At 62.2% G+C, this 26,959-nt stretch overlaps 4 protein-coding genes across 12 annotated transcripts; 2 read left to right on the top strand and 2 right to left on the bottom strand.

Moving 5' to 3' along the window:
• Positions 1-1,649: 1,649 nt before the first annotated feature.
• On the top strand, positions 1,650-7,748 carry TMEM221 (transmembrane protein 221; the record flags this gene model as incomplete). Its single annotated transcript, XM_082331548.1, is given in 5 exon segments — positions 1,650-1,945; positions 5,338-5,423; positions 5,698-6,211; positions 7,414-7,492; positions 7,494-7,748. Coding segments are annotated over 5 exon segments (1,056 nt in total). The 3' UTR covers positions 7,575-7,748.
• BORCS8 (BLOC-1 related complex subunit 8) lies at positions 7,740-16,064 on the bottom strand. 7 transcript variants are annotated; one of them, XR_014230336.1, is made up of 6 exons: positions 15,997-16,064; positions 14,169-14,281; positions 9,702-9,766; positions 9,190-9,297; positions 8,558-8,691; positions 7,740-8,264 (listed from the first exon to the last, which is right to left on the bottom strand). XR_014230336.1 is itself a non-coding variant. In XM_082331550.1 (6 exons), exons 1-5 carry the CDS (start codon positions 16,031-16,033, stop codon positions 8,572-8,574), a joined length of 477 nt encoding a protein of 158 aa, XP_082187676.1. In that variant the 5' UTR covers positions 16,034-16,064; the 3' UTR covers positions 7,740-8,264; positions 8,558-8,571. The 7 variants fall into 7 exon arrangements, 6 of the variants coding, with proteins under 6 accessions (XP_082187676.1, XP_082187680.1, XP_082187675.1 ...); XM_082331550.1 differs by having other exon boundaries at positions 8,558-8,725; XM_082331554.1 differs by lacking the exon at positions 8,558-8,691.
• Positions 16,065-16,854: 790 nt separating this feature from the next.
• On the top strand, positions 16,855-22,228 carry RFXANK (regulatory factor X associated ankyrin containing protein). Of its 2 annotated transcripts, none has more exons than XM_082331106.1 (10): positions 16,855-16,978; positions 17,421-17,635; positions 17,868-17,945; positions 18,655-18,735; positions 19,096-19,161; positions 19,341-19,441; positions 20,463-20,588; positions 21,107-21,173; positions 21,411-21,491; positions 21,860-22,228. In XM_082331106.1, the coding sequence occupies exons 2-10, from the start codon at positions 17,428-17,430 to the stop codon at positions 21,916-21,918; spliced, it is 867 nt and encodes a 288-aa protein (XP_082187232.1). In that variant the 5' UTR covers positions 16,855-16,978; positions 17,421-17,427; the 3' UTR covers positions 21,919-22,228. The 2 variants fall into 2 exon arrangements, with proteins under 2 accessions (XP_082187232.1, XP_082187231.1); XM_082331105.1 differs by having other exon boundaries at positions 21,107-21,224.
• Positions 22,229-22,811: 583 nt separating this feature from the next.
• NR2C2AP (nuclear receptor 2C2 associated protein) lies at positions 22,812-25,027 on the bottom strand. 2 transcript variants are annotated; one of them, XM_082330936.1, is made up of 6 exons: positions 25,021-25,027; positions 24,334-24,395; positions 24,082-24,172; positions 23,834-23,939; positions 23,431-23,498; positions 22,812-23,123 (listed from the first exon to the last, which is right to left on the bottom strand). In XM_082330936.1, the coding sequence occupies exons 2-6, from the start codon at positions 24,372-24,374 to the stop codon at positions 23,007-23,009; spliced, it is 423 nt and encodes a 140-aa protein (XP_082187062.1). In that variant the 5' UTR covers positions 24,375-24,395; positions 25,021-25,027; the 3' UTR covers positions 22,812-23,006. The 2 variants fall into 2 exon arrangements, with proteins under 2 accessions (XP_082187062.1, XP_082187061.1); XM_082330935.1 differs by lacking the exon at positions 25,021-25,027 and having other exon boundaries at positions 24,334-24,506.
• Between the last annotated feature and the right edge of the window lie 1,932 nt (positions 25,028-26,959).

The following is a 26,959-nucleotide window of genomic DNA, read 5'->3' as shown; positions in this document are numbered from 1 at the left end:
CCTGGGGGTGCCCAGGCTGGGCTCTGCCCGGCTGCTCCCTGCAAGCTGCAGGGAAAGCTTTGAGCTCCCTCTTGAGGCCCTTCCTGCCCCAAAATCTTGGGGTTTTGGGGAGCCCGCAGTGCTGGGTGCCCTGGGCTGAGACCCGCGGTGCTCTGCCCCCCAAGTGACGCAGCCCGAAGGACACGGCTGAGCCCTGTCGCTCTCCCAGCCATGGGGAAGGGATGGAGGCACCGTCACCGGGAGCTGGTTTGGGGACTTTGGGCCAAGCGCCAGCGACACGGGCCCTGACATCCCCCCCCCAGCCAAAAACGCGAGCGGGGCTGGAAACGAGCCGGGAGCCAAACCCGCGCTGCCTGCCAAGGCCAACACACCGGCTTTCAAAATAGCCCGTGTCCCGCGTGGCTCCGGCCGGAGCGGAGGGTGCCAGCAGGAACCACCCACGCGGGACGGGAAGGCCGGCAGCGCCGCGGCGGGCAGCGCTCCTCCGCCAGACGGAAAGGTCACCCCGTCCAGATCCCACAGCCGGGCTTGGGCGCAGGCCAGGCGCTGATGACACCGGGCTGGAGGAGTCAGCGTCGCACCCGGTCCCCTGGCCTGGCGCTGGCGGGGCGCCCGGGACGTGCATGGAAAGGCCCGACCCCGGCGGCCTCTCGTCTCATGCGCGGGGGAAAGCGCTGCTCCGGGGGCTGAGGGTTCAGAGGGGGAACTCTGCCTCAGTTTCCCCACTGCTCCCGAGGCGCAGGGTCTTTCCCAAGGTAACAGGTGACCTGCAGGGTGAATTTTCCTGAATTAATCCTCCTCAAATCCTCCCCGGTTCCCATGGGGGACCCGCTGGTGGGGTGGATCCCGGGGGGAAAGGCGCTTCTGCTTCCCAGGATATTTATAAGACATGGGAAGCTCGCGCTGGCCCCAGGGGCCAGTGGCCGATGGCAGGGCAGCCTCGCAGGTCCTTTCTCAGCCTTGTGGGACTGAGAACATTTCGGGTGCTCCCCCCTGACCCGGCGAGGATGCTCCCCCCGGGGGAAGCAGGGGGAGGCCGCCGCGGTGCCCCCTTCCCACCGCCCTCGTCCCCGCTCGCTCCGCGCCGAGGCCGCCCTTACGCTGGCGGGGCTGCTCCCGGGCTTTCCCCAGGAGCAGGAAAGCTGGGGCTGGCCCGGGGGAGAGCCGAGGGATGCCCGTCGTCCCTCTGTCCCTCTGTCCATCCCCCCGAGCCCAGACGGGCTCCTCGGAGCCCCCCAAGCCCCCACCGGCCCGAAGCGGCTCCCGGTGCCCCCGGGGGGGGGGTGCTGGGAGGAGCCGCCCGCGGGGGTCCCGGCCCGGGGGGGTCCCGGCCCGGGGGGGCCCTCGGCTGCAGCCCCCGCGGCGAGGGGCCGTGCCGGGGGGCAGGACCGGCCCGCCCCGGCCCGCCCCGGCCGGGCAGCGGCGCAGGGAGGGAGGCGGCCCCACCGGCGGGGCCGCGGCTCCGCTGCCCCGAGCAGCGCTCCCGGTTCCTGCTCCCGGGGCTGCTCCCCGGTCCGAGACCCGGCAGCGGGAGCACCGGGGAGGGGGAAAGCGCACCCGACTTTGGCGGCGCCGAGCGGCTCTGCCGGCCCGGTGCCCCCCCCCACCCCCGGTTCCCGGTGCCCCCCGGTGCCGGTACCGGCCCCGCCATGGCCGCCGCCTACCCGCAGCGAGCCCTGACGGTGCTGCTGCTCTTCGGCACGCTGGCCGCCGCCATGGCCCTGCTCGCCTCCAGCCTCATCTTCCAGCTGCCGTCGGGGCGGGCCGGTCCCGGGGCCGGGGCCGGTCGGGGGGCTCTGCCGGAGCCGGCGGCCGCCGTGCTGCTGCCGGTATCGGCCGTGCTGGCCGCGCTCTGCCTGGTGCTCAACGTGAGCTGCCTCCTGCTCTGCCTCCTCCACGGCTACTTCAGCACCGAGCTGTGCCGGGGGCAGCCCGGGCCCGACCGGTGAGAGCCGCGGGGGCTCGGGGGGACGGGAGGGTTACGGGGGGCACCGGGTGCTCGGGGGCCCCGGGGATGCTGCGGGGGGGAAGGGGAGGCGCAGAGGGCTCTTGGGTAGCGGGAGGGTGGGGGGCAGCGGGGGGCTGGAGAGGAGGGAGGGGGCTGGAGGGGTGCAGGAGGGATTGGGGGGGTGCAGGGAGGGTGAGGGGTGGAGGGTAGCACCGCTGCCCAGGGACCCGTCACGGGGCGTCCGTCCCCTCGGCGTGGGCTCACGCCTCCTGCACCCCAAGATCCGGCCTTTGCCAGGGCCCCCCTATTCACTGCCCCGGCAAAAGCGGTCACGGGGAGCGAATGATGCTGCCGAGCACTTGGATATCACAGAATTCCTGCCCGGGACGCAGGGTTATCTCTGGCCGATGAATTCCACCCTAAACGTGCCCCGTAACTGGGGCGTAGCGGCCGTATTGACTAGGAGCGGGCTTACAGCAGCCCGTCCACCTGGCTGCAGGAACGCGCGCTATTCCATCTCCCGACAGCATCCCTGCGTCAGCCCAGTCCGCGCGTTAGGTCCCTCTCCGGGCTTGTAGGAGCGCGTGGGGTCAGCCCAGCCTGCCGGCCCAGTTCAGCGCCGGGGCCAAGGCAGGGAAGAGGAGCCGGGCTCGGCCGCGATGCCCAGCAGCACCCGAGCTTTGCCCCTTGGCAGTGGGAGAGCTGGGCTCTTCGGGTCGCTGCCGGGGTGATCGCCCAGGCCACTTGCGCAGCACCAAAATGACCGCAGGCCTGGGATCATTAACCACAGACATGTTGACTTAATCATTACCAGCACATTTACACTTGCAAACCCGCTTCCAAAGCAATTCCCCTCTCCTTCCTCCGTGGAGACCTGGCTTGGTGGCTCCTCCGCCCGCGCCGGCCCGGCCAGCCCCAGCTCCGCTCCTGGGTTAAAAGAAAAAAGCAGCGTGCAAATAATCAGATTTAAAAGCACCGTGGTGGGAACTGCTCTGTACGCGGAGGTGCCTCCCTGTAGCTCATGCGATGGTCCCCACGGGACCATTTTGGGGCCACGCCGACTTAAGCAAGTCAAGGCTCATTTAAAGGAAACGATAATGTTTCACCAGTTAGTTCTGTCCCTAATGAGACAAACTGGGCAATGCCTCATGCTCTGCACTCCTCTCAGCCTCCTCCAGGCAAAGCTGACGCTCACTGGGCTTGATAGCGAAGGAGAGCAAAATATTTCTGCAAAACACAAAGTTCCCCTAGCAAACTTTGCTTTCTGTGGGAGCCGAGTTTCTGCTGGGAAACTGTTACAGCAGAAAATTCCCCATCAGCTGTAAATTTGTCCAAGATCTGGTGTTGATTTGGGCTGGAAAATGCTCGGTTTCGAAGTTGTGAGGTTCAACTTTGCAAATCCCGAGTGCGAAAGAGGAGCAGCGCTAATCAGGCAGGCAGATGCAAAGTCACAGGCGGAGCGAGGGAGCGTGCCGGCCGCGGGACAGCCCGTCCTCCGGCAGCAGCGACCTGCGCAAGGGCTTACAGGCCAGAGCGGCCATCGCTGCGCGGCTGCGGAGCCCGCGGGTGCGTCTCACCCAGCGGGGAAGCCGTTCCCGAACAATTTGATTTTAAATAACATTTCTGTGCTCTGCTCCAGAGCCCCGGCGAAGTGAGAGGCTGCTTTTGGCTTTGCTGCAGGCGACACGAGGCATTGGGAGCCCTGGGCTGGTGCCCCTCTGCCCCGGGGTCTCAAGCAGGTCGCTTAGTCTGGCCGTGCCTCAGTTTCCCCAGCTGTGACCTGAAGGTTACACTCGTCTTTGGGAGGAAAAGGGCCGTTTCTCGGGACACAGGGATGCTGGTCTGCAGGCTGCCCCCAGGCAGGACGCAGCCCCTCTCCCCGCGACGCCGTTAGCCGCCGTCTCCTCGTGGCCGAGGTGGCCCGGCCCCACTGGGCGCCGGTTTCATTAGGGGACCCGCTCACGTCCCAGGGACCTTTCCCACGTTGGGCCTGTCACACTGAATTACCGCTCCGCTTCTCAGCGCTGCGCTCAATAGTCTAAGCCAGCTCCAAACAAAGTCCTTCTCCTCCCCGCTAATCCCCCCCGACTCAGGTAATTAATAAAACAAAGCGGCTGCTCTTCCCCGCCGGCAGCGAGGAGCGGGAGCGGGTCCAGGGTCTATTAACGGCTCCCGGCTGCAGGCTCCCCACGCGGGCGGCAACGGCCGAGGGGCTACAACAAGCCCGGCAGGCGGGCAGGGGGCCAGGCCATGCTGGGGGGAGACCGGGCCAGGGCACGGCGTCCTCGGCTGCTGAATTCACCCCGCGGGGTGGAAGGAGCTGGCGTTGCAGAGGAGCAACAGGAGGGCTGGTCCTGCCGGGAGGGCGGCTGTGCTGCTGCCCCTCAGCTGGTCCTTGGAAGCCAGGGCATGTTCCCAGCCAGCTCCTGGGGACTTTTCAAGGCGGCCAGCGGGACCAGCGATGCCCTGTGCACCCCCAGTTGTTCTGAGGCACCGTTTGCGCCTTCCCAGCACCCAGTCCTGCCAGCATCCCTCGGAGCACTCACATTTCCAACCCGCCCCGAGTCGCCTGGCACCCATCTGCCGCACTACGCTGCATCCCCTAACGCCCACGTCCCGCTCTCCCTATTAGCGGAGGCATCCTCTGCTGACGGCGGCCTCCAAAGCCCAGCCAGGGCTGAGGTTTGCCAGGTCAATCCGGCTCCGAAGACGCCCAAGCAGAGCCGTCGGTGCCGGGGCTGCGGGCTGGCTGGGCGGAGAGCGTGCGGGTGGGTGGGAAACAAAGGCCCTGCTGGAAAGGCGCTGGTCCTTTCACCTGTTTTAAGCACAATTCAAGTACCAAGCCCCCTCCGGACAAGAGGCTTGCAAGCTGAGCTGAGCACAGAAATCCAGTCCCAAGGGTGAAGAGAGAACCTGGCCTTGCTTAATTCCAGGCACCAGCACTTTACTTGTCATCCTTTCTTTAAGGGGGAGTCGGGCTTGACAGGTCTCGGTTTTGTTCCTTGCTTGCTCTTCAGGGTTTGCTGAACAGGGGCAAATCAGCTGCAAAAAGCCTCCAGCCACTTGTCTCTCTCTCCCGAGCCCCTGGCCCCGTCTGGTTTCCGAAGCACAGCTCGAACCGGGCAGGAAAAGTTTGAAACGTCAAGTGATCTCAAAATCTTCTCTTCCAGAGTGGGAACCGCGCAGCCCCGAGTTGTGCAACCCAGCAGCCTGGGGGAAACCCCGGTTCAGCAGAGGTCCTTGGGCCTGTGACCTGGCTCTGAACCTCTTCTCTATGCAAAACCCGCGTTTCAGTTTCTCAGCAGGGGCCGGAGCATCAGCATTTTTCCTGTGCTGAGACCAGGGCCAGGAGCCTACGCAGACCTGTGTTTTTCTCACCTGTTTTGCAGGGCAGACTGGTTCCTTCTGGACAGCCGGACGGTTCGCCATGCTGCCATCGGCTTGTTCTGCTGCGGGGTCTCAGTCTACCTAACAGGCAAGTGCTCGTTTCCCCCAGCACAGCTCAGCAGGGCCCGCGCGTTTTCAGCCCAGCCCGTACATCCTGCGCTGCTTGCTGCGTGCTTGTGAGCTGCTGAGTTTCTGCTTCAGCATCGGCTTTGTTTTGCAAATGGCTTTGCCAGCTCATTCCTGTAGTGCGAACTTTCTGTTCTTGGTGACCAGCCCTCGCAGGGCCTGAAGTTTGCAGGTCAGCTGCATCGCTTTAGTCCTTCTGCTTCTTCAAGATGTTCTGCACTCTCCTTTCCTTCCAGCTCTCGCCATCTACATGCTCCTGCTGTTCGAACTGGAGGCCGGCATTGCCAGCGCCTGTATCCTCTCCTCCGGCATCATCGTCCTGCTGATCACGGTGACGCACGCCCTGGTACGGGCTAACCAGGTTTCGCGCCGCAGCCGCTCCGAGGTCTCTCACACCCTGTACGAGAACGACTCTGCCCAGCACGGCGAATCCTCCGCCAGCGATCTGAACAACAAGAACGCGGCTGCACCCCGGCCCCGGCCCGAGATCCACCGGGAGTTCTCCTTCCCTCCTTTCCTGGAGCGCAAATCCCAGCTGGGCTCTCCGGCCAGCAGCAACCTCACCTCCTCGGGCAGCCCCGGGCTTCGCTCCGAGAAGGAGAGCTACAACCTGCCCCGAACGCACCGGACGCTGTCGGCAGAGCCAGGCCTGCTGCAGGCGCAGGGCAAGCCCTGGAACGGCGTCACCCGGGAGATGAGGAACGTCCTGTCACGCAAACCTGGAGCCTCGGGCAAGGACTCGACTCTGGTGTGAGTGGAAGTGGGACCTTTTCGCCCCATCTCGTCCCAGCGGAGCTGCAGGCACCAGGGCCAAGATTTGCATCTCTGTTTAGAGCCTCACATAGGTCACCTCTCACCAGAGCAGGTTATGGCTGCTCTTCCACCCTGGGGAGTCTGCGCAGCCACCGCCTGATGCTCTTTGCTTCTTCTACTGAGAAGACGCCACCTCCACTCAAAGCCAGAAGCCCTCGGCTGCCTGCCCCGAGCCCCCAGCGATGCCACCGGCACTTGCCACCCCGTGAACAAGGACCGTGTTGGCAGGGCAGCGGCTGGCAGCGACCCACGCAGGACCCCACAGCTGTCCCAGCTGCAGCGGAGAAGTGGAACGCATGGCTGAGCAGCAGCGAGTGGACCTTGCCCACGAACAGACCTACCCTCCTTCTCCTGCCCTCCTTCTCCGGCAGATCCCAGCCGATTTCTCTGGCTGGCTGTACCTCCCTGCCTCCTCCGTCCCCAGGAGCCAGCACTACACCGAGACGGCTCACACAGCAGGGCTTCCCCGCAGCGCGCAGCCAGGGAGGTGTAAGAAACCAAGGGAGGCGATGGAGGAGCAAGGAGCGAGCTGGAGCCAGAGCAGTCTGCGAGCCGCAGAGGGTGGGTTTGGGGTGGCGGAGCGCCTGCTGCTCGGTCAGCAGCACCTCCACGCCCCGAGCAGGACGGAGCAGGGTCACTTCACAGCTCTTTGCAGGGAAAGGGGCTGCGCTGGAGAAGCCCCAGCGCCCTGGCTTTGCTCAGGGGTAGAGGGACGGCTCTGGGCGTTACCCGAGTGCCACCAGGAGAACAGCAGCGACTGTCGAGGCCGAGGTCCGGGCAGGGGTTCGCACTGGCACTGCCAGTCCTCTGCTGCGGCCAGGGCAGAAAGCGCAAGCACTAAAGGCAGCGGCCGCCTCCGTGAAGCACCAGCAGGTTCAGCTCGCTCTGTCCCCGCGCTGACAAACACCTTGCAGGTTACTCGCAGCCCCGCGCTCTGCCAGCCCTGCCCAGGCCCAGAGCAGCAGCACCCTGGGTTCTTCCCCACTATCAACCAGTAAAGCATTTCAGGGAGTGAAGGGAGGCCACCGGTTCAAACAGATTCCCTCTCGCCTCCCGTCCCGTTATCCTGAAAGGCACCTGTTATCCCGAGCACATTACAATTTCTTTGGAAACTGAGTTTTGTGCTGCTTTGATCCCTGCATCCTTGGCCAATTCTTCAGCAGCACAGAACTGCTGGTTCCAGGAGAGATTCACACTGAAGCTGCACCCTTTTTAAAGGGGCCTCCAGAGCTGTGCGTACAGCTCTGCTTCCCACTGCTTGACAGGGGACGAAGAAAGTCCTTTTTTTGTTGGTTTTTAGAAGAACAGGACAGTTTCTTTTTTTCACTTGAAAGGCTCCAACTCTGCACGTCTTTGTTTTGCTCCATGCCCTTTGAAACACGCAGAGCCAGCAGGCTCCAAGACCCCCCAGCCCGAGGCGAGCAACAGGGGAAGGTTTTAGACACAACTTTCTTGTTTTCTCTTTTTATTATTGTTCTCACTAAAACCAAATGCAGCAACTCCCTGGCACACACATGAAAAACTCTCCTTGCAGAATGCCTCCTGAACAAAGCTGAAGTGCGCCTAGATTATGTCTTTACGCAGCCATCTACAAAATACTGAAAGCGAGACCTAGTTTTTCTGAGATATTTCTGTGGCCAAGAGGTAGAGAGAAAAACGCCTCATAGCAGTCTGCCATCGAAAAGAACCGGGAAGGACAAACGCAGATCCACCCCATTTCCCTTTTGCAAAGTGCTGTGGGAAGGGACACAACTGCTCCCCAAAGCACCCCCAAAGGCAGGATGCGCCCGCTCAGGTGCGGCACCTTGTTACTGGGAACAGAGAGGCAGGCAGAGGCCTCTGTGCAGCTTCGCAGACGGAGCAGGTGGTTTCTCACTCCTCCCCGTGGTCGGAGAACATAGAGCTGGGCTGGAGAAGGCGGCAGAGGACGGCCAGTCTGGTCCGAAATCAGGAACTGGCTGGAGGATTCTTGGCTTGTGGGGCAGCGGTGCTGTAAAAAGAAAGAGACAGTCACGTCTGGCAGGCGGGCAGGCCACCAGCGGCCGCAAGAATGTGAGGAACCAGGGGCTGCCTCCAATCAAACCTCACTGCTTGCAGCAGGAGAGCGGCTTAGAGAAGCCCACCTTGCAGCGTGCTGTGCAGACTAGGGAGCAGCACACACCAGCCCCCGCGGGTGGCGAGGCAGCAATCTTCGCAGCCACGCCACCGCAAAAAACCGCTAAAAATGCTCTGGGCTGCGCAGAGCGCGGCCCTGCCACGCGGGCAACTGGGAAAACGCAGAACCTGAACCAGAACTGTCAAGGCAGAGTCGTTCTGCGGAGACAGAGGCTCTCTCTTCGCTGTGGTGGTTTTATCAGAGATGGGCATTTGGGAATTTTCTCACTCCTGCCCAGACAGACTCCAAGACCAACACTGTTCTCAGGAGACACAAATACACTAGACTCAGACGATCTGCTGGAAGATATTTTAGTAGCTGTAGTTCAACTGCAGACATACAAAAATGCATCAGCGTTCTGCTACCACTCATCTCTCTGGACTCTGCCCAAAAAGAGCCACATACACAACAGAACAGCACTAACGCAGCCTCTCACTTAACTCCATCTCAGTAGCATCATCTCACTCAAAATCCCTCTGACACAACAAAGATTTAATGTATTACACAACCAAACATCCCTTTTTAAATAAGAAATTATTTTCCAGTTAACCTTTTGTAAACAAGATTATTATATTTCCCAGTAAACAAATCCAGAAGATCACTGGGAGGCAAGCAGCATGCTCTTTCAAATCCTAGTCTGGAATCATATTATTGAGAAAACGGCTTGGCAGGTTTGCACTGGGCTGCGTTACCTCACCAAAGCCTCTGCCAGCCAGAACGGTCGCTCAGATAAACAGGCAGTGTCGCATCCCCTCGCTACCTGCGGCCCTGAGCAGCGTTCAGCTGATCCTTCATGGCTATGGCGTGTTTGAGCAGACTGTCGATGCTCTTGAAGTACACGCTGCTGTCAGTCATGTTCTTTATGGCACTGAAAGAAGAAAAGAGGGGGGTGGAGGAGATGGAGGACTGGTTAGTATTTCCAAAGGCATCATGGTTTTAGAGCACACGGCCCCTGACAGAGAGGACTGTAAATAAACAACTTTATATGCATCTTGCCGCACTGGCTAGCCGCTGGGTGGATTTACTGGAGGAGATGGGCAGGTCTGCGCCGCGCACAGACCTGGGGAAAGCTGGCAGGCTCATCGAAGCGAAGCCCCCGAGCCTCACGGTAACGGTTCAGAGAGCACCGCCTCACACCCCGGCCCCGACCACGCTCTCTCCCTGCCTCGCACCACGGAGGCGTCAGGGAAGCGCAGGCGGCTCCTGCTTTGTTCCTACCACGACTGCTCCGCCTGCGAACACAACCCTCCTGCGTGGAGGGGTCTCTCGTACCTGCAGGCGTACTCCACCGTGTAGATGGCTCCTTGGCTTTGCTCCTCCCAGCTCTGCATGTCGGACTGAAAGAGAAGAGAGGGCAGCATCGTTAGGTGCGCACCGGACAGGCGCAGCAGCGCCGTCGCAGCGATACGCTCTGCCAGCCCTGCCCAGGCAGGGGCTCCGGCTGCTTTTCACTGGAAATTGCGTTTGGATTCTGTTTCCCGCCTGACAGCCTGTGATGCACTCCAGGCTCTGGGTGCCATGCACTGGCATTTAAAAGAAACATTTCTTGTGTGTATTTCTGGAAGGGCTACGAGTTCAGGCCAACGCTCTGGATACTCTGGCAAAATTCCCCTTGTTTTTAGATGTTTTAGCCCAGAAGCCAGCTGAGAGCCAAGGTCAGTCAGGCTGTGAGCAGCCAGCGACTGCGCTGAGTGCGACGGCCCAGCTGGATGTTTCGGAGTACGCAGATCTCCTGGTGCGCCTGGCCCAGCAGGCAGCCAGGATCTGAACTAACCCAGCTCCTGCAGTGTCTGGTCCTTAGTCCTTCATGCAAAACCAGGTAAAAGTTTCTTTCACAGCACTGAAAGTTCTCGTTTCATTGGACCTGCCTTTCGTGAACACTTTCACAGCTGCAAGCGTCGCTGTCCTCCAATCTGCTCTGAAACTCTGGCGTCTGATCCCAAGCAGCAGCCAGCACTGTGCCCTTCCTTTCACGAGCTTGGAAGGAGCCCTGCAAACTTCACACAAACGCAAGCAGCGCTGCACGCAGCCAGTTCTGGCATGGGACATAACTGCACGCTGTAGCTCCAAGGAAAGGGAAAACCAAACAAATAACAAATCGCAATGAAAGCGCAGCTGAATTCAGAGGTGTAGCTCAATAGATAACTATTTCAAAAGTCCTTAAGTAGTTTGGGCACTCTTTAAAATATGTTCTCATGGGAGCTAATTCTGCAGTCTATTCTGCCGGGTCTAGTTACAAGCCAGAGGAAATCCAAGGGCCTCTTTCTGGGAGTGAGGGAGGTCGGGTAGGAGCTTGGACTTCGTCCAAAATTATTTCTGCTGTTCAAAGCCTGTCCTCCATCAGGACGCTTGACCACATAGCTTTAAACTATAAAAGAAACAAGCCTCTACATGCAACGCTCTAGGCAGTTCTCTGCAGGAGAGCGTCCTTCGCCCCAGGACGCGCAACCCCACAGAGACCGTGCTCGTCCCAGAGCCCAGTCGCATTTTACACGACTGTGTCTGTTGCTGGGAACACGCTTTGTGTGCGGAGGCAGCTGCAAGAGACGCAGAAACTCTCCTGCAGCTCCTCAGCCACTCTCTCCAAGAGGTGCCAGATGATCTTTAACAACCGTTTAGACCCCGACAGCGCACTGGCTCAGTCGGATGTGTCACAGCCGCTTGCCTGTGGTCCTGCTGTTTCTGAGCACCAGCAGATTTTAATCATTTCCCGGTACCAGAGCCGGTGATGTCTGTTCCCAGCATTCCCACCACTTCCTGGGATTTTCATATCCTTAATTAGGAGCAAGGGCTTTTCCCCAGAGCTCCTCACTTTTTAATCTTTTCTTGATGTCCTTTCTTCAAATTCCCAGGACATGCCCTTGGATGCAGTTTAAGAACTAAAGCCAGCTATTAATACACAATAGCACTAATGATACATTACTGTTGCTTGGAAGTAAATTAATGAGGAGATGCAAGTTCTCAAAAGACCAGGCGAAATGCAGAAAGGCCGCTCTGCGCGGAGCGGGGCTTAGCAGCGCAGCTACGACGCACAGAGGCCTTGCATCGCGCCGTATCTTATCAGGGAGGTGGTAAATCTGCTTGGAGAGTTGGAGATGGTGAGGAAGGTATTAAGATTATTGTTTTACCAAATCATAGAAAGTTGCTTGTTGTAAAGGCACAGAGGTGACCTTCTCTGTGCAGAAACTTTTCTCCCAGCCCCCTCCCTCCCAATTTTTCGTAGGTTTAATCCCCCTGGGAATTTCAAAGGCTGCGTCTCGGGAGAACTCAGCCAGCCAGAGACAGAGTTGCTGCACAGCTGAAGGAAAGCTGGAAACCGCTAATAAATCCTGTTTCCTTTATACATTACCTACATCTTGGGACTAAATTACCTGAGAATGGATCCACATAGAATGTTCCTTTTTCTTCTTTTCTGGTCTGAAGAATTAAAACCACCTCACTTTAATGCCTTTGCTCTGATTTAGATAAAACCTGACAGCGTTTTCACGGTGCACAGCCCTGCTGACACCCTCCTGTTCCAGTCTCTAGCCACAGAGCCGATGGGCTCTGGCAGAGCAACCCAAAATATCCATCCCCGGCTAATTGAACGCCCCGCTGCGACGACGGCCCTGTCAGGGCTCCGAGCACATCCCTCTCTCCTGGGGTTTGGCTGCCTGGGCTCAAGGGCTTGACAGGCCCAGCCTGTTGGCTGCAAACAGCAATGCCTGAAACTGGGATAAAATGAGACTGGGATCAAGGACAAGGGACAGAACCTGGCCACAAGGCCATTACCAGCAGCCTGGCAGCACAGCCAGGACGCTGGCCTAACTGAGTTATGTTTAACCCTCCCAGTTCCTACCAGGGACTGGTTACCAGCAGGGGGGAGAGCATGCTCCCAAACACGATGCTGCAGCCTAGGAAAAAAAACCAACTCAGGAACTGACGAGGCTGGAGGAAGAGTCACGAGCAGCAGCTCTGGATCTGCTGTTGTTCCAGCTGCCACAAATAACTTTCTTCCCATTTTCTCCCAGCTCTTGCCACATCAGCGCACCATTAAACACACAGCCAGTAACGAGGAAAGCAGTTAAGAAGCTGGAAGTGCCCGTGCAGCGGGCAAAAAGAATGGATGTAAAGAGCAGCACCTCTGAGGAAGCATCAGGAAATGTTTTCTGACTCTGGAGAGGCAAACGGGTACTGGGGTGGCACTGGGGCAGTGCCCTGCCGTGCCCCGGGGCAGAGGGCACCGCGCGGTCGGTTCAGCTTTGTCCTGACGTGCACCGTTACTGCAGGCAGCACGGCAAGCTCGTCCTCGTGTACAAAGGCCACCGCCGCCCCAGCTGGGGCTAGCGGCCAGGGCAGGAGGGAGGCTGCAAGGCTGAACATGAAGGCATCAAAGACCAAAGGTATCTGACGCTTGTGACGGCTGCGGTCGCACGGGGGGACGCAGGATCCTTGTACTTGCTGCTGGCAACCACAGGACAGCACGACCTCCTTTCTCACAGGAAGAAAGTGGAAAACAGCAGCAATTTTGGCTGCAAAAGAGAATTCTCTGAGGGTGGCTGCAGCTAGGAAATGAACTTAGATGAGCCAGAGAGGTCACAGAACAGTGTGGATAACTGCGATGAGCATGCCGAGCAGGGAAAATGAGAGAATCAAAGGTTTTCAGAGACCTTGCCCAGCATAAACCCCGCTGCCTAACAACACGCTCTGTGGCCCGCACCTTCGCTCGGCTGTCGCTTCCATTAGCGCTTCTGCGCTGCCCCTCGCCCTCATCCCTGTTACGCACCGTTCAGCGATGGAAACCGATCTCTTCCCTCTGCATGACTTGTCATACAATTTGCTCAATTTCCTTCTGTTCAGGACACATTCCCTGAAATTGGGACTATCTTGATTAAATGAAAGCAAGTGACAGCTCAGGAATAATATTACAAACCTGTCTCCCGCATGCCAGTGATGCAATCGCATCAGCATGTGCTATACATACATATACATCTCTATATACCTACCGCTGCACACAGACACGTATATAAAACGTTAATAAATAATTGAATAATAAAGTGTCACAAACCAGGTTAATTTGGAAACCAGGGCTGTAAAGCAAAGGTGAAAAATGGGGCCTGACAGTGCATTAGCATAGACATGAAGCAGTAATCTATTCATGAGACATCACTCCTAATGAATCATGACTGGCAGAAGAGGGAGAAGGACAACAAGGCTGGCATTAAAGTGTCTGCGCTCCGTGCTCTGGAGGAAAGTAGGAACACAGCTGCGAGATGCGATTCATTATCCTGCTTTGCCTCATGTGGGCTCCTCTCACTTGTTTCTTCACGCTCCCCCTTCTTCCCTCCTCTCACCCTCCCCCTTGTTTTATGTAGGAAATAAAAACCTCGCAGCGGAGGCAGGGGCAATAAGATTTAACATCTCCCTTCTCCCCGTACAAGACAGACTACTCATTTTTCTTTGTCTCCACACACAAGCCCAGACGTGGGAGCGCGGGACCATGGTTGGACTCTCAAGTTTTTTTCCTCAGGTCCACAGGTAAATTTGCAACGTCCCCTCACCCCCTCCAGTTCGGACCGAGCCGGGGTCCAGTTCAGACCGAGCCGGGGTCCTGCAGCACCTTGCATCCCGATGGCTGATCTCCTCCCTCCTTCCCGCTCCCCCCCAGGGAGGTGGCATAGGGACGATGTGCCAAGTCAGGAAAACAGTTTGTGCCCGACTGCGTCGCAGCTCTGGAGTCCAAAGCAAAGCACGACTCACCTTGTGCTGTGCGAGCTCCGGAAGGGATCTCCGCACGTGCTCCTGGAGCCGGTACAGTGCCACGGAGGGCTCGTTGGCCAGGACGTACATGCTCTCAGTGAATTTGTCCGTAACTGCAACAAGAAAACCACCACAGTTATGGAAAGCGGGGAGCAACAGGAGGGAAGGTGGGGTTGCAAAGGGTGCCCTGGAGCACTGGTCCTGTCCCCAACGTGGTCTCTGACACCTGCATAGACGTGTGGGCTGGAGAGGTTCGGAGAGCACCCGCTGCACCCTCCAGCTTCAGCACCCGCAGGGGCCTTTACAGCAAAAGGCCCAAAGCTTCCAACGCGCCAGAGGAGAGATCAGAGCAAAACCCCACGTATTTTGGATCATTAAGTCTGTTAACAAGGATGTGAAAGCTAAATCCCTCTAAACAGGCAGATCCGTTTCCACTCTCCCCATAACAGCACCTGCAGCCAGCGATGAGCTGGGCTCCAGACGGAGCCAGACCAGCCTGGGCTGTCACCACCTCCACGGTCCCCCGCGAGCTCTGGTTGTTCTGGTCTCAGGGACCGCTTGGGTTACGCCCGTCACGGGACCCTTTGTGACCAATTTGGAGGGGGCAGGAGATGAGCAGAGCCCGGCAGCGCCCTGGCTCCCGTTCCTGTGCCCTGCAGCCGCCCCCGCCGGCTGGGAACGCGGCATCTCCCGCTCTGGAGGCTCCCTGTCTCGTTACCAGCCGTTCGGGTTCGGCTCTGCTCAGGGCCTCGAGCTCTCCTGCACCTCAGCCACCCCCCAACTGCGGGGTGACATCCTAAAAATGCCCATGGAGGAGACGTGGTGGCCGCAGACCAGGGCTCGGGAAGCTTCGGTGCCGTTCCCAGCTGCCTGCTCAGCCGCTTCCCTGCCCTCCACCCCTCTTATCCCGGCCCAGCCTCTCTCCGGGCCACCCTCCGCACGGGAGCACCTTGTCACGGTGGTTGGCACAGCCACATCACAGCCCTGAGCTCGCTCTCCCTGCGGGTTGGCAAGGAGAACGCTGGCAGCTCCTAACAACTCAGAGCCACAAAACTCAGAGATCGTTTCCTTGTTCGTGGTGGGGGTGAATCGGGGAGCGTTTTCACCAGGCTGACGCAGGACCCCTTTCAGCTCCGGCACAATTTTCTATTTTAAGGATAAGGATTCTCTGCTCCTCCCTTCAGCGTTTGGCAACCGCTCGGATACCCCAGTTCCGCAACACCGGCGGACACGCGGAGCCTTCTGAATGCAAACGGGAACAAATGCAAAACTTTACAGGAATAATTACACTCCCCGGGACAGACACAGCTGCTGTCTGTCCGTCTGTCCATCCGTCCGTCCATCCGTCTGTCCCCCCTCCTGACAGGAGACGTTCAACAGAGCCAGGCAGCGGGGCAGGCAGCGAGAGGCCGAGGCGGGGAGGGGGGCGCAGGGCCGGGCTCCGAGGGGCCCGCAGGGCTCCCGCCAGCTCTGCCTGCCCCGCACTGAGGGGTCCTGTCGGGGCACGTCATCCCCCGCCCTGTCGCGACCTCCAGTGCCTCATCGCGACTGACCCCACCGTGCCTTTTCGGCCCCTGCTGTGACTGCGACACCCTCTCACCATCCACCCTGTCGCAACTCGCCCTGCCCCGTCGCACCTTTCTCTCTCACGACCCGCAGGGCCCTGTCGTGACTTCTGCTGTCGCTCCAGAGCCCTGTCGTGCCCGCGCCCTGTCACGACCCACAGGGGCCTGTCGCGACCGGTCAACTCAGACTCGCAGGGCCCTGCCGCGACCGGCCCCGCGGCTGCCGGGCCCCACCGAGCCGCCGCTCCCCGGCCCGCTCCCACCTTTCTTCACCTTCAGCTGCATCTCCGGCTCCTCCATCCCGCCCCGCCGCCGCTTCCGCTTCCGCCGGCGCCCGTCATAAACGGCCCCGGCCGGAAACCGCCGCGGCGCCCCCCGATCCCCAAACAGCCCCGGCTGGAAACATCGCCCCAGCGCGACCGTTCCGCCTCAGCCCCCCCCCGGGGGGGCCGAGCGCTCCCCGCGGGCTGTGCCCCCCACCCCGGGCCCGGGCCCACGCCGCGGGTGGGCGCCGGGACTGCCCCGGGGCGGCCCCCCCCGGCTCGGCCCGCTGCCTCCCTGCTGCCCCGAGCCAGCCCAGCCCCGGGGGGGGGCGTGTTAAAACACCACGATCGCCCCTTTTCTCGTCAGTGCCCCCCCCGGGGCCTGCGTGTGGAGGCCTGGGGCGGGCGGAGGCCTCGGGCGCCCAGCGCTGCGCCCCCCCGGTGCTGTAGAGGGGAGCGGGGACGTCGCTGGGCACCTGGTCAGGCCGGGAGGCCCGGGGTGTCCCCCCCCCCGTGGACCGGGACCGGACACTTGTCCCCTCAGAGCCCCGCCATGGCGCCTGGGCCTGCGGGGCCGGAGCGCTCCCACCCCCAGGGCCCGGGCGGCCGCAGCCGCTCTCCTCAGGCGGGAGCGGGACGAGGGGCTCCGTGCGGGGACAAGGGACAGATGGGGAAGTGGGGGTGTGCCCCCCCCAAGTCAGTGGCGACCTGCTGCCCCATGGCCACCGCCAACCCATGGCCACCCCGGCCCCGTCCCACGAAAGCGGCTGTCGCTTTAACGCCAGGCTTTCCGCCTCGCCCGGCCTCCGTGCCGTCAGCGGGCAGGTGGAGCCGGACTGGGGGGCCCCCACTGTGCCCCCCGCTCCCCGCGGGCAGCCCCCAACCCCGGCCCTGCCAGGCCGCCCCGGCCGAGGCCGGAGGAAGGGGAAGTGCTGGGGCAGGACGGGGGAGCGGGGGGGCCCTGCGCCGGAGGATGCTGGGGGTGAGGCCAGACTCCTCGCTGGGGAACGGCGGCCTGGTCTGAGCTGGGACGGGCCCCACCGGCCGGCCCGGGGACGGCGAGGCGGGCAGGGATGGCCGGAGACGGCAGTGGGGTGGCGGGGGAGAAGGGGGGGTTCCCTCCCACCCGCCCTGGCTTGGCCCCGTTGTGAGCAGGAAGGCGGCCGTGCTCGGACGAGCGGTTCGGAGCCGGAGCCGGTGCAGCTTCACAGAGCTGCTGTGACGGGAGCTTTTCTCCACCGGCAGCGCGGGGAGCCTGGCCGGAGACGGCAAGCGGGACCCCAAACTGCGCTGCCGGCGCGGAGGAGTTTGGTGGCCGCAAGCGCTTGGTGCTCGGGGGCTCAGCAGCCTCCCCGCTGCTGCCCTCTCCATCCTGGGGGACGTCCCCACTTTTTCCCCCTTCTTAACACGTTGTTTTGTGGCAGCTGCCCCATGGAAGGTGAAGGAGCAGTCGCTCGTCTCGGGGAGACCCCCCTGAACGACGGGGACGCCCAGGAGCTCCCGAAAGAGGGTGAATACGGAGCCAAGGGAGCAGCAGCCACAGAAGAGCTGGCTGTGACCAGGGACACGGGGGACAGCGGGGCCCCCCCGGGGTGTCTGCGGCCGGAGCAGGACATGCCACGCTTGGACCACGGGGACGGTGAGTGCTGGGGGTGACGGGGTGGTGGGAGTTGAGACGGGGCACGCGCGAACCCGGGGTCCTGCAGCGTCTGTCCCCCCGTAAAATGGGATCAACCTGCCCTCCGCCCTGGGGTCGGGGTGCACGCGGGGTGCTTGCCGTGCCAGTTAGGTCTCATTGTGCCGTGCGTGGAGCCCAGCCTGCTCCCCAACGAGTGGAACTGAGGTCCCTAACGGCCGCCCTTGTTTTGCAGGTAGAGCAGACGCTCTCCCGAAGCCCTCGATTGCCTCGATGGACAGGCAGAGGAGCACCGAGCTCTCGGCCCTTGACAGTGAGTGTTGCAGAGCCTGGTGCTCACAGATGCTCAGGCGCAGCCCCGGTGGGAGACAGGCGTGGCAGAGGTCACCTGCATCTCTCATCCCACAAAGGCAGCTAGAAAAGAATCTTTTACTGCTGCCGGTCCCTCCCATAACATGGCAAGGCCAAGTCCAAATCCAGACCTTGCTGATGACTCGTGCCAGCAGTGAGAGGTCGCTGCAGCTCCATGCAGTGGAATCGGAGACGGCAAACTCTTTCCATATACTTTCCTAATTAAACTACAAATTGCTTGTTGAAAACACATTGAGATTTCCAAGTGGAGCTCTTCAAGGGTAGGAAATATGAGGATGAACTTGAGTGCATCCCCCAGGCCGTCCTCTGCAGTATACCGTTTGCAATTATGCCGTTAATGCCAGATCCCTGCCTCCCGCAGTGCCCCAGATGGACCCTGCCCCTCCTTGGGCAGCTGTTGGGGCTGTTTCATCTTCCCTGCTCAGCTGTTGGTCCCTGCACACTGCTCAGACCTCAGTCTCCAGGCTTTTTACTTGCAAGGGAATAATTCCTTTTTTGCAGGACCCAGTTTTTGCCAGGGACAGGAGGGAACAGCTTGAGATAAGGCACGTGAGGCCTGAGCTTTCACGAGGTTCTCGGCCTCAAGTCAGTGGAGTTCCTCCCTGTGCATGGAGGAGATGTGCTCTCACTCTCTCCTCTCTCCGGAACAGGCTTCCCCCTGAAGCACTCGAACACGCTGACCAACAGGCAGCGAGGCAACGAGGTCTCGGCCCTCCCGGCCACGCTGGACAGTGAGTACCGCCGGGCAGAGCGGGCCGTGCATCCCAGAGCGCAGATGCGTACGGGGTGTAGAGGGAGCAGAGCGGCAGCGGGGTGGAGCCGCCCTCCGTCTCCTGCTGCCACCCCGTTCAGCGCCTGCCGGGGTGGTCTCTCGGGCTGCTCCCTGCAGTGCTGTTGCTCTCAGTGCTCACCGTGGCTGGCTGCCTCGCCGCTCTGCGGCAGAAGGGTGTTAGGCACCCATCAGGTTTTTGGGGGCTCAGACAGGGGCTGTCCGGTCACCGCCACCCCGGACTTGCAGGGACCCACCTAAGACGGTGGGTGCTGAGCTGGGGAAAGTTTGTCCTGATGGGTGAATTCTTTCTGTCCCCCAGCGCTGTCCATCCACCAGCTTGCTGCCCAAGGAGAGCTCAGCCAGCTGAAAGAGCACCTTCAGAAAGGTACACGGCTCTTCCTTTGGGTTCCTACCCCAGATCACGCGGAGTCCTGCCCGGTCATAGCATGCCTTTTGATAAACCCTTGGCTTCGTTTTACAGCCTTTGTTGGGTTTACTGGGGGGACAGGGAGCAGAGGGGGCTTTACCCTTCCTGTTTATGATGTCTCATCCATGTTTGTGCAGGCGAGAACTTGGTAAATAAACCTGATGAGAGAGGTTTCACGCCGCTGATCTGGGCTGCAGCCTTCGGAGAGATCGAAACGGTCCGTCACCTGCTGGAGTGGGTAAGGCCACGCTCGCGCAGCACCTCGTTAACAGGAGACGTCCCAGCTCCAATCCCAGTGGCTGCCAAATTGTCCAGCACCGTCCTGGTACCATCTCAGCCAATCTTTCCCATGGCACCAAAGAGGACACGTTTGCAGAGCAAACGGCTCAGACGCCGTCAGATGCTACTCCCCATTGGGCCGTGAGCTAAGTCAGGAGCATGAAGAGCCTTATCTCACAGCTAGCAATAACTGTTTGTAATTAAATATCTGCTTATTGGTAATTTGAGATCAGGCTTATCACTTGGGCCCTGTAATCTGCCAGCAAATGCGCTCGCCGAGGTATCGTTGCAGTTAATGAACTCATTGCTGCATCGTCCTTGAGTGCCGGGCTTGCAGTCGAGGGCTGCCTGGGGGTGAGCAGGCACCAGATCCTCCTGCACGCTGGAGCAAGCCGCTCCCCAAAGCTCAGTCCCACATCCACGTGTGTCCGGTGACCAGCGAGCACTCACGCCACGCAAGCACTGGCCAAACTCTGCCTCTGTTCCTGTCTTAGCAGCAAAATTGCACTGCATTACCAAAGAGAACGCAAAATAAACCGGGTGATCCATTGATAAAGGCTATAATGAAGTCCAGGAGAGGTCCGTGGCTGGCAGGGCTTGGAGGATGGTGAGGTTTTCTAGGTAAATCGGTAACAAAAGAGACGGCGGATACTGTACGGGCTCCTAGACAGGGCTGGTAACACTGCTACTGGTGCTGGGAAAAAGGGCTGGGTACCAGGAGCCATCGGGCTTAGTGTACTGACACCGGAGAAGGGCTTTTAAGCCCTCTCCTGAGCTGTCTGATGATGATTAAAATATGCCCGGTAAGGACTTTGGTAAGGAGAGCTCACTGGGAACGCGCGAGCTGCCTCTGCCCCAGCAGGGCGTTGGAACCTGGCTCCGTTCAGCCCCGCTGGGGCACGCAGCAAGGCTGTGCCGAGCGCCCCAGCTCTCAGCAGGGCTCCTTCGCCCCTCGGGGCTAACGCCTGTGCCCTCCCCAGGGCGCTGACCCCCACGCGCTGGCGAAGGAGCGGGAGAGCGCCCTGTCCCTGGCCAGCATGGGCGGCTACACCGACATCGTCATCATGCTGCTGGAGAGGAACGTGGACATCAACATCTACGACTGGGTGAGTGCCGCCGGGCGCAGGCCGCTGCGGGGACCGCGCCAGCACTGCGAGCCACACCAAGCCCCGGCCGGGGCTCCGCAAAGCTCATTTTAAAAAGCAGCAGCGAGTTCACGTCGTTCTGGGCTGAGTTAGCAGCAATGCCTTTCTCCTAGATGCTTCCCAGGCTCGCAGCTCTCGTTTGCCTGCTCACACAGTTGTTTTGAGAAATTAATCTGGATAATAATTTAAAATGGTTTCCTCAGTTGTTCACACTGGTGATGTTACCAGCCACAAGGAAACAGCGCTCAGAACCTAAGGTTGTCTTTAAAATTACACAATTTAAAAGTTATTGTATTGCATACGGAGAAAAAAACCTGCGCAGAGCCTCTCTGCGAGAAAACACCCAGCCTGGGGCTGGGAGAGGGCGGAAAGGGGATCCCAGCGGGTCGGGGACCTACCGCTCCGGGAGAAGCAGGGGCTGCGTGAGCACGGCCCCGCGCGAGGCCGGCAATGACACGGCGCCTTCCCTTTCCCTGCAGAACGGCGGCACTCCTCTGCTCTACGCCGTGCGCGGCAATCACGTCAAGTGTGTCGAGGCCCTACTAGGTAACGGGGAAGATCTGCACTTAGTCCTTGGCCTCGAATCGCTGCTCGTTGGTAACCGCCTCGGGGAGAGAGCGTGACACGCCTGGGGGGAGACGCTGAGCAGGCTGGGGGTGTCGCGGGGGGCTGCCCAGCCAGGACGGGCACCTTTTGGGGGTCCCCTCGCCCTGTGCCTGACTCGGAGGGGACGCCACATCGGCAGGGGAGCGCCGTGCCCTGATCTCCGCTGCCTGCTTGCAGCTCGCGGCGCCGACCTGACGACGGAGGCAGATTCTGGCTACACCCCGATGGATCTGGCCGTGGCCCTGGGACACAAGAAAGGCAAGTGTCCCCTCCGTGCCTGGCCGGGAGCCCTGCCTTCCCTCCCCAAAAAGCCTCCAGGCAATTCCCAGCTTCCAGCCTTGCTCCAGGCTTTTTTTGACCTTCCACCACAGCTCCCCGCTCTGCCATGCAGAGAAACCGTGCCGGAGAAATCGCGATGCGTCCTGTTCCCCTTGCTCACCCTCCAAACCAGAGCTGTGCTGGAGACAGGGCTGGGACAGGGGAGATGGGGAGAGGCCCCGGGAGAAATGGGTTTTCCAGCCTCCCACCAGGAAACAGGAGCAAAATGGTGATCGGGTCCTGCCCACAGTGGTACTGGCGTCTCGCAGGCTTGGCTTCCCTGGGTTTCACTTCTCTCCCCTCGTTAGTCCAACAGGTTATCGAAAATCACATCCTCAAGCTATTTCAGAAAAAGGAGCTGGAGTGACGCGGCGGCTCGCGTTGCACTGCTGCAGCACCAGCGCTTCTCCCGGCCGACGCAGGGCTCTCCTCTGGGACCAACGCGGCTTCACCCAGCCGTCCCGAAACGGGCAGCGGCGCCATGCTTCAAGCAAGGAGCACGCGGAAGGAGCCGGGAACTGCCTGCCCTCGGTGCCTCTCCCGGAGGGTGGCCTGACCACGGTGCCTCGCACCCGGGGACGCTCATTCCTCAGGGCAGCCGCATTTCTGCCCTGTCCGGGCTCGGCTGCTTCGTGCGTGTGCGCGCTCGGGTATGGCATTATTGGAAATAAACTCTAAAGCAGCCGTGTGGAGCCCTGTCCATTGCCTCAGCCTGTCACCACTGCCAGTCCCCGATCCCAGCAACAGCTACTGGGGAACCGTGAGGGGAACTGGGCCAAGCAGCCTCTTCAAGGCCTGCGCCCCCCCAGTGCCCTGGTATTCCTCTCCAGAGCTGTCTCTGGAGGGAAGCTCCCTCTTACGCCCATGAACTTGCCAAGCCCTCCCTGCACGCAGCGCTATAACCAGCCAGGGAAATACCCACAGGCAGGAGCCAAACCCCGCGGGAAGCGTCACCCCGCCAGCCGGGACCACAGCCGGCACACCGCGATCCCGAGCCGGAGCCCCACGAGGCTGCAAAAAGCCGCTCCGAGAAGTTCAGGGGTGGGCAGCAAAGGCGAGAGACAGCCAGCGCCCACAGCACACGGAGGCGGCACTTCTCCTCTCTCCATGCCGGCCTGCTCAAGCCACGCGCCGGCATGGCCACGGCAAACCCCGGAGGGCTCGCTCCCGGGGTGCCGCTTGCCCAAGGAGCAGCCAGGAAGGAGCGGGGACACCGTTTATTCGGCCGGTTACACAGGCTGCGTCCCCCCAAAGGCTCGGAAGTCCAGCACGTGGATCTCGGCACCGGTGTCCCTCCGGATGGGGCAGGGGTTCCCTCCAGCGCCTCGGGGTGCAAGGGGGGGCAGCACGTCCCCACCGGCAGGGTTTGCTGTCCCGTCCGCCCCGCGCAGCGCAGCCCCTGCGGGGGAACGCAGGCGAGGGGGGAGCGGCCCCACGCTGTCCCTCGCCGCTGCCCTAGAGCCGCTCCCCCAGCACCCCGAGGTGGTACACCACGATCCGCCCGAAGAAGTCCGTGCTGTTCTCAAAGGTGATCTTCAGCTTATCCAGCACCGTCTCCTCCACCTGGAATCTGTGCGGGGGCCGTGAAGGAGAAAAACAGGCAGGGGGACGCCACGACACGTGGGAGACCTGCTCCGAGCGGGCCCGCGTGGGGCTCGCACCCTGGTGTACCGCGGCCAGTGATGTCCGGATTTGCTCCAGCTCCGCTGAGTGGCTTTAGTGGTAGCAAAGTGCCAACTTCGGCACTTTGGCACAGGCCCGCAGGTCTGTCGTTTAAATCGCAGCTCTGCCGTCGCCCCCCTGCCCCTCCGCAGCCGCGGGTGGCTCTGAACCCCCCCGCCAAGCCGTTCCGCCCAGCCCGCAACGCGGCAAAGGATATCTGCATGGCGTTGATGTCCTCGGGGTACAGGGCGGATATTTTCACCAGCTCTTCGCCTGCTCTGCAGCCTGCGGAGGATGAAGGTGGAGGCAGCCGCGCGGAGGCTCGGGTGCTGGGGGAGCCTCCGACGGCTGCCACGGCCTCGGCTGCTCCGTCTCCCTGCTGCGGGGCCGGGAGCAGCGGTCCAGCTAACGGACCAGGTTCCCGTCTGCGCCCGAAGCGTCCCGGAGAACCCCAGCTCCTCGCTATCCACCCTTCTCCGCTCCAGCGCCCGGCGTCAGCCCCTCTGGGGTTTGGGGAATGGCTAACGAACACCTCTGCGCCTCCCAACAAACAGCTGCGGGATCCAGATGTGGGTAAACAGAGGGTGACGGCCCCCCCCACCCCCAAACCAGCGCCTCACCTTCCAGCGTGCACAGCCGGCTGGAGAATCCCCCCTGGAACTGGATGTGGAGCTGCGAGACCTTGACGGTGCGGGGGAAATCCAGGGTGACCCACTGGCACGTGCCCTGAAGGCAGGAACGACACCGGGGCTGCGTCACGGCGGGGAGAGCGGGGGGTTCACCCTGTGCACGGCTCCCGTCCCCGGCTCCCGTCCCACGCACGGCTCCCGTCCCACCCCTCCGCCTTCCCCTGTCCTCGTCCCCCCACCTGGTCCGAGTTCCAGCAGGTCTCCTCGCTCGCGTCGAACATGTGCTTCTTCCCAAACTGCTTCACATCCCGGTTAAGCACAGAGCTCACCCTGCGGGGACACGCGCCACCGTCCCGGGGACACGACGGGGACAGCGTCAGAGATGGGACTGTGGCACCCAGGACGGGTGCGTGGCACCCAGGAGGGACTGGCCGGGGGGTGGTGGCCGCGGCACCCCGCTGCCCGCTGTCCCCCCGGGGGCCGGGACTCACCGCGTGGCCGTGTCGGCGCAGATCAGGGGCTCCACGGCCATTGCTGCCTGCGGCCGCGCTGCCTGCGGAGAGACGGGGTCAGCGAGGGGCAAAAATGGGGACACCCAGCAGCCGTGGGGACACCTGGGCAGCATTGGGGACCCCCGAACAGTAATGGAGACCCTTGGACAGCACTGGGGACCCCCGGACAGCACTGGGGGCACCCTGGGCAGCACTGGGGGCACCCTGGGCAGCACTGGGGACTCCCGAGCAACATTGGGGACCCTGGGGCTGCACTGGGGACACCCAGCAGCACTGGGGGCATCTGGGCAGCGATGGGGACACCGTAGGAGCATTGGGGACCCCCAGACAGCAATGGAGACCCCCACGCAGCACTGGGGACCCCTGAGCAGCAATGGGGACCCTCGGACAGCACCGGGGACCCCTGAGCAGCACCGGGGACCCCCGGGCAGCGTCGGGGACCCCCGGGCAGCATTGGGGACCCCTGGATAGCACTGGGGACACCCGGACAGCACTGGGGACCCCTGAGCAGCACCGGGGACCCCCGGGCAGCGTCGGGGACCCCCGGGCAGCATTGGGGACCCCTGGATAGCACTGGGGACCCTCGGACAGCACCGGGGACCCCTGAGCAGCACCGGGGACCCCCGGCCCCCGCCCCGCCGCGCCCCGCCGCCGCCGCGCACTCACCGCCCGCCCCGCGCAGGAAGCGGCGGAGAGGCCCCGCCCCCGGGACCGCCCCCCGCCCCCCGGGACCGCCCCCCGCCCCCCCCCCCGCCGCGGGACTCGGGGTGCGGGAGCGCCCTGACCCCCCCGCGCCCCCCGGGGGGACACGCAGCTCCCGGGCACCCAGGCAGCACCCCCGGCCCGGCGCCTCCGCGGGGTGCGGCCCCCCCGGGGCTGCGCCCCCCCCGCAACGGCCTCGCCGCCCCCCGCCCCCGCCGCCGCCGCCGCCCGGCCGCTGCACGGCGCCGGGGTCGGGGCACCCCCACCCGCGGCCCGGCGCCGGGGGCGCGGCGGGGGGCGCGGGGGCGGCTGCGCTGCCGGGGCAGCTCTGTAGGTGGCACTGCCGGAGCGCGGCTGGGACCGGCGGCGGGGGGAGCCGAGGGCGGGGGTGTGCGGGGATCCCTGCGGGCACAGCCCGGCGTGCTCCGGCATCCCGGCGTGCTCCGGTACCCTGCACATCCCGGCATCCCGGCGTGCTCCGGCATCCCCGTGTGCTCCGGTACCCTGCACATCCCGGCATCCCGTGTGCTCCGGCATCCCTGTGTGCTCCGGTACCCTGCACATCCCGGCATCCCGTGTGCTCCGGTACCCTGCACATCCCGGCATCCCGTGTGCTCCGGCATCCCCGTGTGCTCCGGTACCCTGCACATCCCGGCATCCCGGCGTGCTCCGGTACCCTGCACATCCCGGCATCCCGTGTGCTCCGGCATCCCCGTGTGCTCCGGTACCCTGCACATCCCGTGTGCTCCGGCATCCCCGTGTGCTCCGGTACCCTGCACATCCCGGCATCCCGTGTGCTCCGGCATCCCCGTGTGCTCCGGTACCCTGCACATCCCGGTACCCTGCACATCCCGGCATCCTGCACATCCTGGCATCCCTGTGTGATCCGGCATCCCCGTGTGCTCCGGCATCCCGGCGTGCTCCGGCATCCTGCACATCCCGGCATCCCCGTGTGCTCATCCCGGCACCCTGCACAACCCAGCATCCTGCACATCCCGGCATCCCCGTGTGCTCTGGCATCCTGCACATCCCAGCATCCTGCACATCCCAGCATCCTTGTATGCTCTGGCATCCCTGTGTGCTCCAGCATCCTGCACACCCCAGCATTCCTGCACACTCAATCATCCCTGCATGCTCCAGCATCCCTTGCACACTCCAGCATCCCTGCACATCCCAGCATCCCAGCAAGCTCCAGCATCCCTGTGTGCTCCGGCATCCCTGTGTGCTCCGACATCCTGCACATCCCAGAATCCCTGTGTGCTCCGGCATCCCTGTGTGCTCCAGCATCCTGCACCTCCCGGCATCCCTGCATGCTCCGGCATCCTGCACATCCCAGCATCCTGCACCTCCCAGCATCCCTGCACATCCCGGCATCCTGCACATCCCGGCATCCTGCACATCCCGGCATCCCTGTGTGCTCCAGCACCCTGCACATCCCAGCACCCTGCACATCCCAGCATCCTGGCAAGCTCCAGCATCCCTATGCATCCCAGCATCCCTACACGCCGAAGCATCCCCGCACGCTCTGTCATCCCTGCGCGCTCCAGCCTCCCTGCATGCTGGAGCACCCCTGCGCCCCCCAGCACCCCCCCGGTGCGGGTCACCGGCACAAAGCACCAGGAAACCCAAGCCCTCCCTGCCTCCCCACCCTGCTGCCCCTCGGCCAGCGCGGCAGGGCCGGCTCTCCCGCGGGCGCCCGGGCCAGGCAGGGCTGAGCTCCCCCGAGCCTGCGAGGGAGCCGCGGGGAGCCGCTGTGCAGGGAGAAATCACCCCCCACACATATAGCACAGCAGCTGCTTAAAATTATCCTTCGCAGGCGTATGGTGCCGCCGCGCTTGCCCACGGCCCCGGGTCTTTGCGGACGTGCCCTGGTGCTCAGCGGGGTTGCCGAGCCCTGACCCCG

The sequence above is a fragment of the Platalea leucorodia genome (genome assembly GCF_965183815.1).
Source record: "Platalea leucorodia genome assembly, chromosome: 21".
NCBI classification, from domain to species: Eukaryota; Metazoa; Chordata; class Aves; order Pelecaniformes; family Threskiornithidae; genus Platalea; species Platalea leucorodia.
The sequence above is the reverse complement of the archived record's forward strand: the minus strand, read 5'-3'. Positions and strand labels throughout refer to the sequence as shown.

Bases quoted from the DNA above. Each gene is read 5' to 3' on its own strand.
- BORCS8 (XM_082331550.1), bottom strand. From the start codon at position 16,033: ATGGAGGAGCCGGAGATGCAGCTGAAGGTGAAGAAAG. The intron at 14,282-15,996 runs GTGGGAGCGGGC...TTCTTGTTGCAG, and splicing joins GCAGCTGAAGGTGAAGAAAG to TTACGGACAAATTCACTGAG. The intron at 8,726-9,189 runs GTAGCGAGGGGA...ATCTTCCAGCAG, and splicing joins AACGCTGCTCAGGGCCGCAG to ATCGTCTGAGTCTAGTGTAT.
- NR2C2AP (XM_082330935.1), bottom strand. From the start codon at position 24,467: ATGCTGCCCAGGTGTCCCCACGGCTGCTGGGTGTCCCCATTTTTGCCC. The intron at 23,499-23,833 runs GTGAGGCGCTGG...CATCCTCCGCAG, and splicing joins CCGGCTGTGCACGCTGGAAG to GCTGCAGAGCAGGCGAAGAG. The intron at 23,124-23,430 runs ATATCCTTTGCC...CGGCCCCCGCAC, and splicing joins AGGACATCAACGCCATGCAG to AGATTCCAGGTGGAGGAGAC.
- RFXANK (XM_082331105.1), top strand. From the start codon at position 17,428: ATGGAAGGTGAAGGAGCAGTCGCTCGTCTCGGGGAGACCCCCCTGAAC. The intron at 20,589-21,106 runs GTGAGTGCCGCC...CTTTCCCTGCAG, and splicing joins ACATCAACATCTACGACTGG to AACGGCGGCACTCCTCTGCT. The intron at 21,225-21,410 runs GTAACCGCCTCG...GCCTGCTTGCAG, and splicing joins CCTCGAATCGCTGCTCGTTG to CTCGCGGCGCCGACCTGACG.